The sequence below is a fragment of the Anoplopoma fimbria genome, chromosome 19, assembly GCF_027596085.1.
Source record: "Anoplopoma fimbria isolate UVic2021 breed Golden Eagle Sablefish chromosome 19, Afim_UVic_2022, whole genome shotgun sequence".
Taxonomy (NCBI): Eukaryota; Metazoa; Chordata; class Actinopteri; order Perciformes; family Anoplopomatidae; genus Anoplopoma; species Anoplopoma fimbria.
The window spans coordinates 8,980,309-8,995,113 of NC_072467.1; the positions used below are offsets into that span (position 1 = coordinate 8,980,309).

The following is a 14,805-nucleotide window of genomic DNA, read 5'->3' on the forward strand; positions in this document are numbered from 1 at the left end:
ATGGCAGGTTTAGTCTCCTCTGTGGGTTTAGTGGTGATGCTCAAGGCTCTTATGCTTGCCCATGGCCAGCATGCAGTGTTTCTGGGGATGACGGTGTTGGTAACAGTGATCGCGGCTGACTCACCTGTTGCAGGTAAGAGAACACCTTTTGCTGACTCACACAACATGATCCACTCATTTGTACCTTATGTTGCATAACTGTCAAAGCATCTTGTACAGTATTCATTTAGCTTTGAGCTACATTTCTTTGAGCATTGACCAGTAATAGACACGGAGTTCATTTCAATTTGAACTGGTGGCGTGGTAGAGATCATTTTGAAGGACAAAAAAAACCATTAGTGTTTTACATTTTAGTATAAGAGGTGCAAATTAACAAATGTTAAAAATAGTTAATATAGTGAATATTTGCGGTACAGTAAGGCCCACATATTGTAAAACCACCCAGTATTTTACGGTGTGTATATACCACTTAATCTAACTGAATAGCTACATAGATTGCACTCGATTGAAAGTAAACATGAATGTTACGTAAACCTGCTGAGTGTTTGTGTTTGTGTGTGTGTGTGTGTGTGTGTGTGTGTGTGTGTGTGTGTGTGTGTGTGTGTGTGTGTGTGTGTGTGTGTTTGGTCGAATGTGTTAATGGCGTCCAGGATCAATCCAACAAAGGCATAAGTAAAATCTTTGTCTTTATGGATTAGTTTCTGGTTTCTCTTGGCCTTGAGAATTGGGTTAGAGAAACATCAGAAGCTTACAGCCATCCCTCTATTCTCTATACTGCTTGTCCAATGCAGAGTAGCAGCAAATAACAAAATTCAACCATCTTCCTATATATATATATATTTTATTTTTTTCTTGAACCTTTATTTACCCCCGGTAGGTTAGCTAAGAATGAATGCTAATTGACATGTTAACACACATCCACATCTAAGAGATGCTTGGAACAACCGCAGTCTTGTTTGGGGGCTTCTGAGCAGCTGCACTGGAAGAGATGGGTTTGTTCTGTCTAACCAGCGACCTCCAGTCATAAGATTGCTGTATTCAGGGCCACTGTTACCAACTCTTCTGCTTAAAGCTGGTCATCTCCTTAATACAAAGACATAATAGATGACATACGGCCTGCAGTTTGTTTTGCCTTAAGTTTAGTTGCGCATGTTGTTTGAAACAGAAAAGTCTATGTCTGATAATTTACCTCAGAATGAACTAACTAATGTCTCGATTTTAATGGGAACAAAGTCAGGGCTGCTGCGTCATCTTGGATAGGTGACATTCATTATGAACGCACTCGTGTTTGATTCTGGATTTTCACAGGAGGTGAAGTGGCTCGATCCCCACAGTACACCGTCAGTAGCGTTAAACCACTTTCCAGTAATTAGGGAAAGAGAAAGGGTCTAAATCCTTCCACTTGATGGGTGTTTTCCCCGGGCTTACTTTTATAGATAGTGACATGATCCACACACCCATCCCCCTACACATTGCCCAATGAAAAGAAAACATTTAAGAGCAACCAAAAACTCATGTTAGTACATGAAATAGGATTATGAAGTAAATGCCAGGGTGGAAGCTTTGTGCAGAAAATCAGGAATTAGTAAATCTTACAAAGAACACCAAAAGCTTTTTCTAATTTGACAGCCATTAATGTGGGCTACCAACTGTCTGCAGTTGACCGCTGATGCATTTGTCTGGCCCTCATAAAAGACCCCAAGTCAAATTTCAGATTTTGTTTGACCAGCAACCTGGTGTAGACAAAATACAGCTAAGCCATAGTTTGAACTGTTGCATAATAAGAACGTTTTGATTATTTTGTAAAAGGTATATTGCCTCCTGTTTCTGCCATTTTGCCTTTTCCTATCATTTGAAATATGATTTTATTTCCCAAGTTTCGTCTCTATCTGTCGAAGACAGTTGTACAACAAAGCTTGCAGACAATTGTTTTCCATGGAATGTAGGATATTGACTTTGCATTTGTCATTATTTTCCTGGTGTCTTGCTCATTGAGTCGGTGACTAAGACGCGGCCTGCTGTCACATACTTTGCTGATGATTTTTGTAATCACAAAATGTCTCAAACTGCGTAGTTGAATGGGCACCCATTTTGCTCTGGCATTTTTGTTGGATTTATGTTTCATCTCTTATGAGAACATGTCTTCTGCGAAAGAAGAGAAGCTGGTCTTATTGATATTTCCACATCATTTTGCTGATCATAATAAGATTAATGCACCACTTTTATGATCATGTAACAGACAGTTTTCCTGTGTCAGACTGCAAACCATTGCATCACAAGAGCATACATTTATCAGACACGGTTTGGACTGTGTGCCTTTTTAATCACTTTAAATTATTGCTGCTCAATAGGAACATCAATTTAATAAGAAGAATTGTAAGTAAAAAAAAAAAATACACTAAAATAAACACTTTACAATAAGAGTCTGTCTTTTGTAAAGTCTTACAGTTTCAAATGTGTGCTGTAATACATGTTTGCATTATTTGTAAGAGTTTGTTCAACACATTAGGACTTAAAGATTACACTTTTACAAGCCAAGTGAACAGAATTTTTTTTTTTCAAGCTTGTTTAACGTCCATTTTCAAATATTTTTTAAACATCTTTAACATCAACAAAAGGCGCTGGCTTAGCTTACTTCACTAAATGAAAGCACTAAGATCAGTGCTGTTACAGCCGGTTGGTTGATAGACTTTTATTTTATGATGAATGCGCCTTTCGCTAAAAAGTGTAGGTAACAAGGGGATGAGGTGAAATTGCCATTTGTTGTCATTAACTGATCATTACAAGAGCTTCACTGTAGGATTGACGAGGCCATCTTTGGTCCTTGGTGTTAAAACATCACTGCTCTGGTTGTAATTTTGCCTGTAACTACTGCCTGTTTCTTTGAACGTGCAGTCATATTCATATTTAAGATTCTTGGCTTTTTACTCTCAGCTACACATAAACCAATGTCGTTTTAGGTACTTAATGTAGTGATATCAAGTTTAATATGGCTTTATATCTCACAATGTGAAGTGAAATACTGCCAATAAGTGGGAACTGTTCTTTCTGTTGAATCAGAGGGAGAGAGAGAGGATTAATAATGCAAAGACCGAACACTGTTTCATCTTAGACAAGATAGCCCTCTCCTGTTTGAGAAAACTACAGATTTATAATTATAGTTATGTGTGCAACTTGTACGTCAAAGTGAAAGATCTAACTAGTTATGCCCCAAAAGGGAATATTAGTTATTGTATGACAGGAGGTGCTTATAATTAACAAATGCACGTAATGAAAATGTATTTCCATGGTGTAATTCAACAGTGAAATCACCAGTCATACAGCTTTCCTCTTCCAGAATCGTAAAAGCACACGTTGTAGTTTCTAGGTCAAATAGACGACCTACGTATAATTGTTCCTCCAGGTTCAACATCATAGTCATTTTCCACTTTCATACTGCTCTACTTCTCTTGGGCGTTCTGATCGTCTGCTCGATTTCTGTGTAATTAAAAAAAAAAAAAAATTCCACATCTATACCCTAGATCTAAGATGAAAGATCTTTACAAACATTTAGGATATTATTAAAAGCTTTATATGAGGCACCATAAAGTTCCCTTGCAGTTTCGCTTAAATAGTCTCTCTCTCTGCACTGCAGTGCCTGACAAGTTCAACACAGCAAGCTGCAGGCCCAGCCAAGTCCTGGCTAATTACCAGTGCAGTCGGTTGCCATGTGAAATTTGATCTGTGTGGGATGACAATATGGCCATTCATTATTCATTAGGGCTGGAAGCCAGTTGCAGATCAATAGGTAGAAGAACCAAAAGTCAAACAGTGGGTTCTTCTGCTCTCGCCAGGCCTGCAGCTTGACCACAAAGATCTTTTGGAAAGCAGTTCAGAGGCTGACCCGGCTTTTCTTTTCACTGGCCTCTCCCAGCATTATTTGGCTGTCTGGTCAAGGATGGGTCAATGAAAGCAGACAAAAAAAAAGGCCTCACGTTATTCCTCCACATCATAATCAGTGTCTATAATTATCTTTTTCCCCACTGTCGGCTATTCTAAGGATGTCTGTAGTCTCATTCGCCTTCATTTTTTCCCAGTTGCCCGCCATTACCTGAATCATACTGGTAGATTGCCGATGTGAACGTACCGTAGTGGGGGGGGTGAATATACATCTGGTAGTGATTTTGTGTACCCTTTGTAGTGTTTTAACCGAGGCAATTTTCCACTGAAGCTTAAGCATCCTACAAGTGTTCAAACGTTGCATGAATTGTGTGGACAACAATCTTATTTAGTCAAGTACTTAAACAACTTACCAGTGCTTTTTTTAATGTGTGTGGTTTTTTATATTTTTTTGCGATACATAATTACAAGTTATTTATAAGTTTAAAGTTATTATCTTTTAACTGCTTGAACCATGATATTTGGGTTTATTAAATTTACATTTTTGCACTTGATTATGATTAAAGTGTAAATAACCAATTGTTGCATTTAGGATACATATTAATATGTACGTATGTTATTTATTATGTTGTTTTGTATGTATTTGCTTTACATTTTTCATCCATTGCATAGCATTTTAAGGTGCCAGAAGTTGTTGATACAAATAACAAACCACAGTTAAACTTTTTTTTATTCTGACTAAATGATCCTGACCGTGCCTACAGTTTGTGTCGGTGTTGGGAGCAGCATCGAGGTCGTACTGTGCCGGGGCCCAAATCGCTGTGCTCTGATGAACTGCAGCTGATTATTTATATATTTATCAGAGCAGATGGTGCGGTTCAGCACGGCCTCTTTTGAGCAACTCCAGGGCTAAATCATTTTGTTTTGGACAGCAACTACTTAGAAACCTAACACTAAGTTTTTCGCTAACCCCTCCACGGATATCTCTCTTTTCTGCTCACGTGTTTGTTCTCCAAGGACCTAAAGCCTGAGAGTGGCCTTTGCTGGGAGGATTCAGGAAAAGTAGAGGAGGGTGCTGAGTGACACAGTCCTCTGGGCCTCTCTGGTTACAAGTCTTTGCCTTCCTGTATCTGGAAGAAAATCAGGACTGTAGAAAGTGACGGAGTGAACCCAAATAGTGTGCGTATGTATGTGTGCTTTACCTATGCTGATAGTAGTGCAGGGCTTTTCTGAAAGACGGACACATCGGCATTGCACCTTCCAAATCCACTATTTGAAATTGGTCATACCATCATAGCATTGCATTCTGGGGAAAAACTCTGGTTAGTCTGTTGCAGCGCTTTAATGAACTTAAGTCCCTAAACCTGTTATACTGTAAGCTTGACATACTACAAATCCATGAAGACTCACTGAAATTGTTATGGAAAGTCAGCTAACCTTGTAGCTAACTGTACCTTTAACTCAGTTTCCCTCATTCATTCTCCCTCTGTTACCTCTCTTCCTCTTTCTCAATTGTACCCTTGTACTACTCCCATCCCCCCTCCCCCCTTTTTTACTCTCCCCTTTCTCTTATCTTAAAAAGTATTCCCTCAGGAAAACAAAACAAGGTTTATGTTGTGCTTTACCTTTATTGACCTTTTAGATCTTGGACAAGTTTTGGATTAGCTTTCAAATTTAGATTATTTTTATAGCATTCACTTTTATTTTTGATGTCGGATGAATTCGACAAGTAGGTGCATTTGAAAGCAACTAGTGTTGATTTGTAATAAATGCACCCTTTATAACGTTTTTTCCTGGGGGGGGGGGGGGGGGCTGCTTCAGCTTTGGCGGAGAGCTTGATCTAATTGAACTGCACTGATAAAAACAATGGAATCTTTCCCATCTTAAAAGCTTCCCTGATAAACCAAATGTCAACACAGCCATATCTTGATTGTTCGACTGCACTCAGCATACGCAGCGCCTGCCAACTGAAAAGAGCCAGTCACGCAAGGGGCTTAGCTGAAAACAGAACCATGTGTGGGGTTGTAGTTGGCTAGCATTAATACCAAAATACCCTTTCTTCTCTCTCCTCTTTTTTTCAAATTTCACAACCATTAAATAACTTCTTTTCTAGCAATAAGAAGTCTGGCAAACATAGGAAATGATATCATTAGAGGGCTCTGTAATTGCTATCTCAGGTTTCCCGACACACAGGAAAGTCTGTGTGCTCGTTTGCATTATTCTGTGTGGCTAGTGCATGTGCACTGCACACACGAGCATATGTCTATGTTTCACAGCTGCTTGGCTGGTGCCTTTTATTCGCCTGCTATAGAAACCTTATTCTGATAATTGAAGGTAGGTTGTTTTGCCCCCAAAAAAAAACAACAATTCAGTTTAACCACATGTGTGTGTTTCTCTGTTCATGTGCAATTTGCTTGTACTGGGATCCATACCGCATGGCTTTTGCTTAGAAGCATTAAAAGAATAGCATACTCATCCATTCACCAGGAAACTCATATTTTGGCTTCACCCAGCCCCTTGCAATAAAGCAGATGGAGACAGAAATGCGTTTGTTGTCCTTTTCAAGTTCAGCAAATGCTGCTGTGAAAATAGAAGTTTTGTCTGTCAACCCATCACATGCCCAAATATATGTCATTATGTTAAAGGTCATCGATTCAGCTTAGGATATATAGGTTTCTCTTTTTCTATGTTGTCCAGTTGAGTAAAGGAGACCAGGGAAAGGTATTTTCTATGATTCAATTCCAGACATCAGCAAAGTGCTGTCTGCAGACCGGCATTATCAGGTTAACTTTGATTTTCCATACTTGGGATAAGTACATTGGTCATGAGAGGACAGCAAAGCCGACATCACATTGTATCTTACTTTAAGGATTTACGTTTTGTTTGTGTTCATTGTTGCAGGCTTTGTTCAAGACACCTTTTTGGGGATCAAAGGTTTGTTTGACATTCAGGATATGCATTGTAACTAGTAACAAAAAAAGTCACATCGTAAAGTCGCCATTTATATTCACGAAGCAGAATTCTTGTGCGGTATTAACCATTCTCTGTTTATAACTATATTTAAAACTATATGAAAAATTTCATGGAAAAACTTCTGGGAACATTATTTGCTAATCTTGCGTAAACTTAAATACATAACCAATCCAAACATCGATATTCATATCCATGCAAGCCTCAAAGCACTTATTTTGCCATCTGAATTGGCAAAAGCAGGTTGAATCAGACTCACTGTGCCTCTGCAGAGCTATTCTTAAAAGTCAGACACATATATAGGTTAGTGCGGAGATGTGATGATCCAATATATGACCTCATAAGATTTAGCCAATATCAATCCTGGGTAAGTGGGTTAGGGCTTTTTCAGATGCCTGACGCTGTGTCTGCCTTCAACACAGTCTTTCTACAGTCGGTCTACCCCGTTCTTTTCTTTTTTTATTTTATGACGGGGATTTTGTAAACACTTTAAACATTAGATCAGCCAACAGCAGTAATAATCCTTCTCTTGTTAGAATCCTTTTTACATGATTGCTGGCAGTGATCAGAGCCTGCAACCAAATGTATGACGGAAACAGAATATACCAACAAGCTCCAAGTAGGATATCATCTGCTTACATATGGATAAATGGGTTTCCACTGAAACATTGGTATAGACGTAAATGTGTTAAGAAGTTTACAGAAAAAAATCTACCATATTGTAGAAAACAGCAAAGGTAAGAACAATATTTAATGCTTCAATGACATGCCAGATACGGCTGTGCATCATGTGACTGATCAATTAATAGATGTAATAACACAATAAGATAACCACCTGTTTATAAGCCACATGTAGTAGAAGGCCCAGAGTAAAATGACTAGAGACTTGTAGGATTCTTAACTTGTCAATTTGGCCGAATGCAAATTTAGTTCAGCGCATGTACAAGGCAGCTATTCATTAGACCAAGTCGAGCCTAAAAGACACATCGAGGTCCTGATGAATGGAAACAGAATCTCATTAGCCTGAGATGTTTCATGTAATGAATAAATGAAAACTCACTGCATTAATTCGTCAATGTCGTCAGGGCAATGAGACTGTGCCATATTTTTTCATGTGTTTTACGAGGAGACGACACAGGGTATTATAACTTTTTATTCAAGGACGAAGGATAATGTTTTTTATTTAAGCTGCTTTAATTGGTCTTTTATAAACCACACGTATTGTTTATTTCTCCCTTTTTAATATCTGCTTATCCAATAACAGCCTTACCGTGTTTCTGTAATGAATTTTTATGATCAGTGAAATGAGGATCTATTGGAGAAATTATTCACATATTCCAGAGAGAGAAAAGGTGACTGACTGGGAAAGTGAGATTAGACGAACGAGAGAACGAGAGAAGAAAAACTGTGCAATTTACGTGAGCTGAGCACTTGACATTAATTCTCTTGTGACCTGATATTTAAAGGTGTCTCTCTGCAGGGGTCTCATTGCTTAGTCTCACAGACAGGCCCAACAATGAGCGGCCAACCAAGTGTGACACACTTGGGTTTCATTTGACAGGTGGTAGCGCTGCTTAGTCTTGAAGGCCTTTGTCAATTTCTTTTTACTGTAATGTCAACCCCAATGCAGTCCGGTCTGTGCCTGGCTGCTGCCTGTCAGGCTGAGCTTTGACTGTCATTACCTAAGATTAGCCTTCCAAGTTATAAGACCATGCCTGCTTAATTATTGAGAATAACCATTTACTGTATAAAATACGGACGTAGTCTCTGTCACATCAGACATTGGTTTCTGAAGGGCCCTTTTCGAAGTGGTTGGCTCCAAACGTCACCATTTTGGCAGTAACAACGCAGTCTAACTCTAGAATGGAGTTCTTTCTCGCTTTCACGCCCTCAATTATGCCTAACTTTAAGCCTTAATATAATTTAAACGGGTGAGTTATGTAAGAGTTCAAACTCCATACAGTTGTCATAAACGAGGAAATTAGCTTGTGAGAACAAAAAAGTTTTCTTTACGAGGTTGTGAACATGTTTATTTCTGCTGTAAAGTTTCTTTTTATCAGGGGGGTCTATACAGATCGACTCATTTAGAAGCCAGCCTCAAGAGGCCCTTCCAGAACTGTAGTTTTTGGCACTTCCACATTGGCTTCATTTCGCAGCAGCGGAGGATGACTATACTTTCTTTAATAAAAATTCAGCATAGGTTTAGCAAGGCTTGGGATTTAATTTTACTGTCTTTTGTTTTAATTTTACTTAAAATTAATACCATAACGATTTTATTAAACTCACAAAACTGTGGTTTTAACTACAGCAATTATTCCAAGCACTGCTTCATTGTTAAAGAGACCATTGATTTTTTTCGTTCCACTATATTTTCTCTGTCAGTATTTCTTGTCCTTGTCTTTAACTACCACCATCATTTTCACCTTAGTCATGATCATTCCAATTATCAGGGTTATTATTCATCTCCTGCTAATAATAGTGTTTGCCTTAATTAGCTAGATGTTTTGTCGGCCATTCATGCATGTTAAATTGTCCCACATGTGACTAGAAATGAATTAGTTTGTCACTGTAGGGGTGTGCTGAGATGAGGTGACATTTTGGGGTCATGTACCACAGTATGACCTCAAACATCAGCATGTTCTTCAGACAAACATGGTCTCCTACAGAGCTTGTCTGCAGAGTCTTTGTCTTTTCCTTTATACATCTGCAGCACTTAAAATGTTTATTTACAGCCGAGTGGAAAGTTTTATATATAAAATGTATGTATGTTTATCTGTAGAAGACTTTGCAGAGCACAGCACACCCGATGTTGTGGCTTCTTTTTTCCCGTGCTCTCTACTTGTGTTTATTTATAACTTTCTCACAAAACTGAGGAATCAGGCCATCAATAAAGAAGCCTGTGTAAAACAGACAACTAGTTGATAGTTAAGATCCGCATTGGGTCTGCTCAGAGTTAGCTAAGAGTAAGTATGTGCTTGTGTGTATCTGCACAGCTGCGTGATACATCCCTGGGCGTTCAAACACTTGGCACAGCAGACAAAGAGCTTTGTGGCAGTTTGGAGGATGTGCAGCGCAGACCAGCCTTCAGAGAAGAAAGTCTTGGCTTTCCTTAGCAGTGGGCTCTGTTATAATAGCATGCTGACTCAATTAAGGTACTAGTGTAGGTTATAATTAAGTTGGGAGTTTTCTTCTGGGCCAAGCCAGATGCAGGCTTGTTGTATGAAGCGATGCAGTAAATTGAAGATGACTCTACAGAAGAACATTTTTTTTTTTGTTGATGCTTTTTATAAATCATCTGTTCTGTGCTCCCAGCACTAAAAATAATCTTCTCCCTCAGCTGATTCTGCGTCTATTTTCAAGTGCGTATGATTCTGCAGGGCCTCAACAAAGAGCAGCAACTTTACCAGGAGCTGCTGAGTCACCATGTAGAGTGTTTTGGTGGCTTGCTTCTGGCAATGGAAAGAATGGCGTCTTTAAAGTCCTGCACCGCTGAAGACCTACTTTCAAGACTAGCGATCTACGTTGAGCTTGCCTGACAGAATTGTTGTTTTTTTGCCTTGATGTGGTCTGTTTAGGCTTGTACACTCTCTATGAATACATCTCTATGGTACATTCTGATTATCTCGAACCCCAAGAACCACAAGATAGCTTCTCCTTTTACGTCAGGTTAAGGTTTCTCTCATCAGAACCATAACATTTCTGTTTGGGCTTTGAATATTAAACATGTTAAGGCATATAAAGAGGCTAACCTCTGCTGCTACAACCTACATGGAACTGTTAAAAAGTCTATTACCATGAATTATTTAAGAACTATTCTGTTCCTTTCCCTTCAGCTTACCTAGCATTCCTTGAATACTATGTGTTAGATCCATGTAGTGTAATCATGGAAGGCACTTCCCAAATTAAATTATGCATGATACACTTTGTTATGCAATATTGAGAGAGAGAGGCTTTTGGCTCTCAAATTATAAGTTGGAAATGTATTGCGTAAGCCACATTTTCCATTTTCACATTTTGGTTGATCTAATGTGACCCTTAAAGATCTTAGTGTTGTGAGTAAGAAGTCGAGTTCCTTCCTGATGAGCTGAAAACGAACTGCCCCATCCATCACTCCAAGGTCAGGTACCACAAAAAAGGATAGATGTTCTCCCTAGAGTGCATAGCTAAAAAGCTCAGGTCATTGAGGTGCTCAGCCAGAACGACCACTCATTTGTTTTGGAGCATATGGTCAGTGCATGGACAGCATATGCCCTTAGTTCAAAACTAGAACACAGTCATTGTCAGCTTTTATTATGATTCCACATTATAGCCTAGCATCATCTTTTTATCACTGGCAGTGTATTCAGTGTATCTTCCTACTCCGTCATTGACATCATTCTCAGGGTTAATGTTTTACACTAACATTTTGTATCCACTTTAGCAAATGTAAAGTGGAAAATGTCAGTTGAAGTACGGTAAAATGAGCAACGCTGAATAACGAGTGTTTACTGGTAAACCAACCTAGCTTTTTTAAAGATCTCAAATTTCAATTTGGACCAATAGTTGTTGTTTGTAAATCATTTGTCGATATGGTATTGATTTGATCTAAATATAGGCCAAGGTTACATATCACATTCTAAACCCACCGCAGGTTCCTCGTACAGATTGAAAGAAGTGTCTTACTGTACTATACAGTCTATTCATCACTCTGTGACCTCTGCTCCAGAGGTGACCAGTCTTAGAATGACTCATTTAGTGATGAATGGTAATCCTTTAAAACGTCCTTGTAAACAAGTCCGAACTTTTTTTTATTTTCCCACATATCAATTTTAAATTTTGGTCATTCAAGGCACAGAGAGCTTAACACAGTTTTTATCTAAAATGATAAAATGATGAAGTTATGACATTTTTGACAGATATGGAAGTAAACTGCAACATGATTGGTTGGCAGAGGCAGACAACCATTCATTTTTTTGACCGTTGAAGAAATGCCATTGTTGTTTAATGTCCAGTTATACCACAAAGCTTACAGTTGGGTGCCCGCTTGTCTGCCATGCATAGTCATGTTTAGTCTCATCCTGCTTCACACTCTTTTTCTTAAAAGTGATGACATAATGGTTGATTGAATCTTAAGGCTGATATCAGATCATACCACGTTGACGGGTATTCATGTGTGTAAAAGCCACTACCTTTCAAAATCATTCACATCGAGATATTGTGGAGAAAAGAGATATTTAAACTCACTGTCAGTAATAATGAAGTTGGTCCCCATATTGGTGATTAAAATAAATTAACTTGAGTGGGTGAGTGATAACAGTTAATAGAAGCAGCATTTCAATCACAGTCTTTATCCCTCATCCCCGTAAATTACTTTGTTTGAAATCAGTCATGAATCTTTCTTTAATTCAATACTAACCTGAAGCATTCTATTTGTTCCTCTGCAGATGAGTCGCTGCTGGCCTCCACAAACCAGCCCATGGGATTACCTGGACACGGTCAAAGTTCAACTGGGTTCAAACCATCAGCCTCACCAGCCTCGTATTATGCTGCCTTTGAGAGCCCAGACTCACCTGGTGCCCTGCCATCCATTTCTGAACCAAACCATGAAGTTAGGACTGCCGACATCACACATTATCAGTCGGGACGTGTCGCTTTTGAAAACTCCAAATCCTCCACAGCAAGTGAAGCCCTCGCAGAAGAACCACAACCTCTGGCCAGTCTATCATTAAGCCCCTCTGAACCTATAATGGGGTCTAGACCACAATCTGAGGCAGCTAAGTTCTTCACGGACTGGAAGCTGGCCAGGGCAAAGCCGGCTACGCAATCTTTCTCTCTCTCCCCAACTCCTACAGGTTTCCAGCTGCAGCCTCAGTCAAATACATCCAAGGCATCATTAAGCCCCTTTGCTTTTACAAGGTCAACGTCACCTCAGCTAGATCCTAACTCTGAGCAGAAAACAATCAACAAGCAGCAGGGTGATGCATCAGAGCAAACAAAGGAAATCATGACCTCATTTCCTGCTCAGCCTCTTGAGCCCCATAAACTGTCTTACGCTGACTTTGCGGCAGATGAATCTTTTAGTAAAATCATGGATGTGAACCAGCTGAGCCCCAGCAGCGCCCCTTTGAAGAACAACAAACCAACACGTGACATAAACATGATACCGAACCCAGATGATATTCTGGCCCCTGGCTACAATGTGCCTTTCATCGACCCCCACCCTACATCACCTTCATCTGAACCCACTGAGGTCCCTCCAGAGGACTTCTACCCCACCAACACCATGGACGTGGACTGGGGGTCTGGAGACTACTTGGAGACGATGTCATTCTTAAATGCAGAAGGAGAGGACTACTCTCTGGTCACAAAGGTGCCATCTGACTCGTATGATATGGAGGACTATACAGAAAGCTATGACACATCCTTCCCACCCAGAGTAGGCATTTCCCCTTCGTCTATGCATCATCTTGATGTCTCACGTTCTCCCGGCCTCACCACAGCCTACAGAACCATTGTTCCACTTAAAACCATTGATCCTTCCTCTTTGTCTTCTACAATTCATTATATGCTCGACCCTACTCCCACAGCTAACATCGATATACCCGACGCATCAGACATAGATTGGCCCGATGCTTTCACGATTCAACCGACAGATGTTCTCTTACCTGACATGAACAGCATGGAGTATTACGTCACTCAGTTGACCAAGGAGAACAACCGTTCAGACACCGGAGCTGAACACAGAGGGAACGTTACCGTGGTATCCATTGGTGCTACAGACATCACACCCACAGGCAGCGTCAGGAATGATACCAAATTGACTGAGGATGGGTCCTCTGGTGATCTGTCAGGGTTTGAGCCTAAAGATGAACCAACCCCAGTAGGAACCACAGAGGAAAGTCCTCAGCTGGTCAGTGCCTCTGAGCCTTTTCTGGATCCGTCCATAGTCCCAACCCACTTCTTTGATCCATCTTCTATTGTCTGGGATGGTCGAGTGTCCACCACAGATTGGTCTGGGCATACTGTAACTATTGGCCTGGACAGCACTGTGTTAACAGAAGCTATGCTACCCAGTGCAACACCTTTGCTGCCAGATGATGTCCTATTTGCCTCCTCTCTGACAGATGTCCATTGGTTTATTACAGAGTCATTCCCATCAACTACCATACACACCACTCCTTTCTTAACTCCAACCATAGCCTTCTCCCCTGTTCCCACCGAACCTGCTGCCAACACCACGGTTGGTATGACAGAATTAACTCCCCAAGACTCTACTTTCACAACTGAACAAACTCTCAATGTAACTTTAGTTTCAACTGAACCCGCATCTAACATCACTTTGGGCCCTCCGGCCGTGTTGGGTGATCAGGGGGTGACTGAAGATCGAGTTGACATCACAGCCACAGTGACCTTGATTCCAACTAGCAGTGAAGCTAATACAGACTCTGCTGTACCCAAAACCAAAGCTGCCACCACTACTTCTCATCAAGCCACAACTGGAACTACTGCCGCCACTGAAGCCTCAACTAGTGTCAACATCAAGTCCACCACCAGTGGAAGGACCACAACAACAGCACCAACGTCAAGACCGTACCTCTGCAACCTTGACAGGCCTGCTTATTTAGTCAAAATTGGTACGTTTGACATTGTATTATGCTTTGTGTTATATTCCAAAATGTTATCAACAGCAATGTATGATGTCTGCAAATTGTGACGGAAAACTATAATTTGAATTTAAAATTGATTTTTATGAGAACTATAATAGAATAAGCCAAGATAACATGCTTATGCTTTCTTCTTAAGGTTTTCCTTCGGGGGCCACTGTTGGATATGCCAAATCTCAAGTGAGAGACATACTGAAAGGGGAATACAACAAATCTATGGAGCTGCAGGTACATTTAAGATATTCGGTTCATTTTAGGTAAATTAGGCAAGATGTTACCCTTCTTTTGGCAATTAAGAAGGACATTTAGGGGC

The 14,805-nt window shown here is 40.1% G+C and overlaps 1 protein-coding gene across 1 annotated transcript in view; it reads left to right on the plus strand.

The window, feature by feature from the left end:
• si:ch211-1e14.1 (UPF0606 protein KIAA1549) overlaps positions 1-14,805 on the plus strand; it is a 34,572-nt gene continuing 19,767 nt past the window's right edge. The window contains exons 1-3 of the mRNA XM_054620690.1: positions 1-133; positions 12,273-14,462; positions 14,632-14,720. Of these exons, the coding sequence (XP_054476665.1) occupies positions 1-133; positions 12,273-14,462; positions 14,632-14,720 (2,412 nt within the window). The remainder of the gene's footprint in view (positions 134-12,272; positions 14,463-14,631; positions 14,721-14,805) is intronic.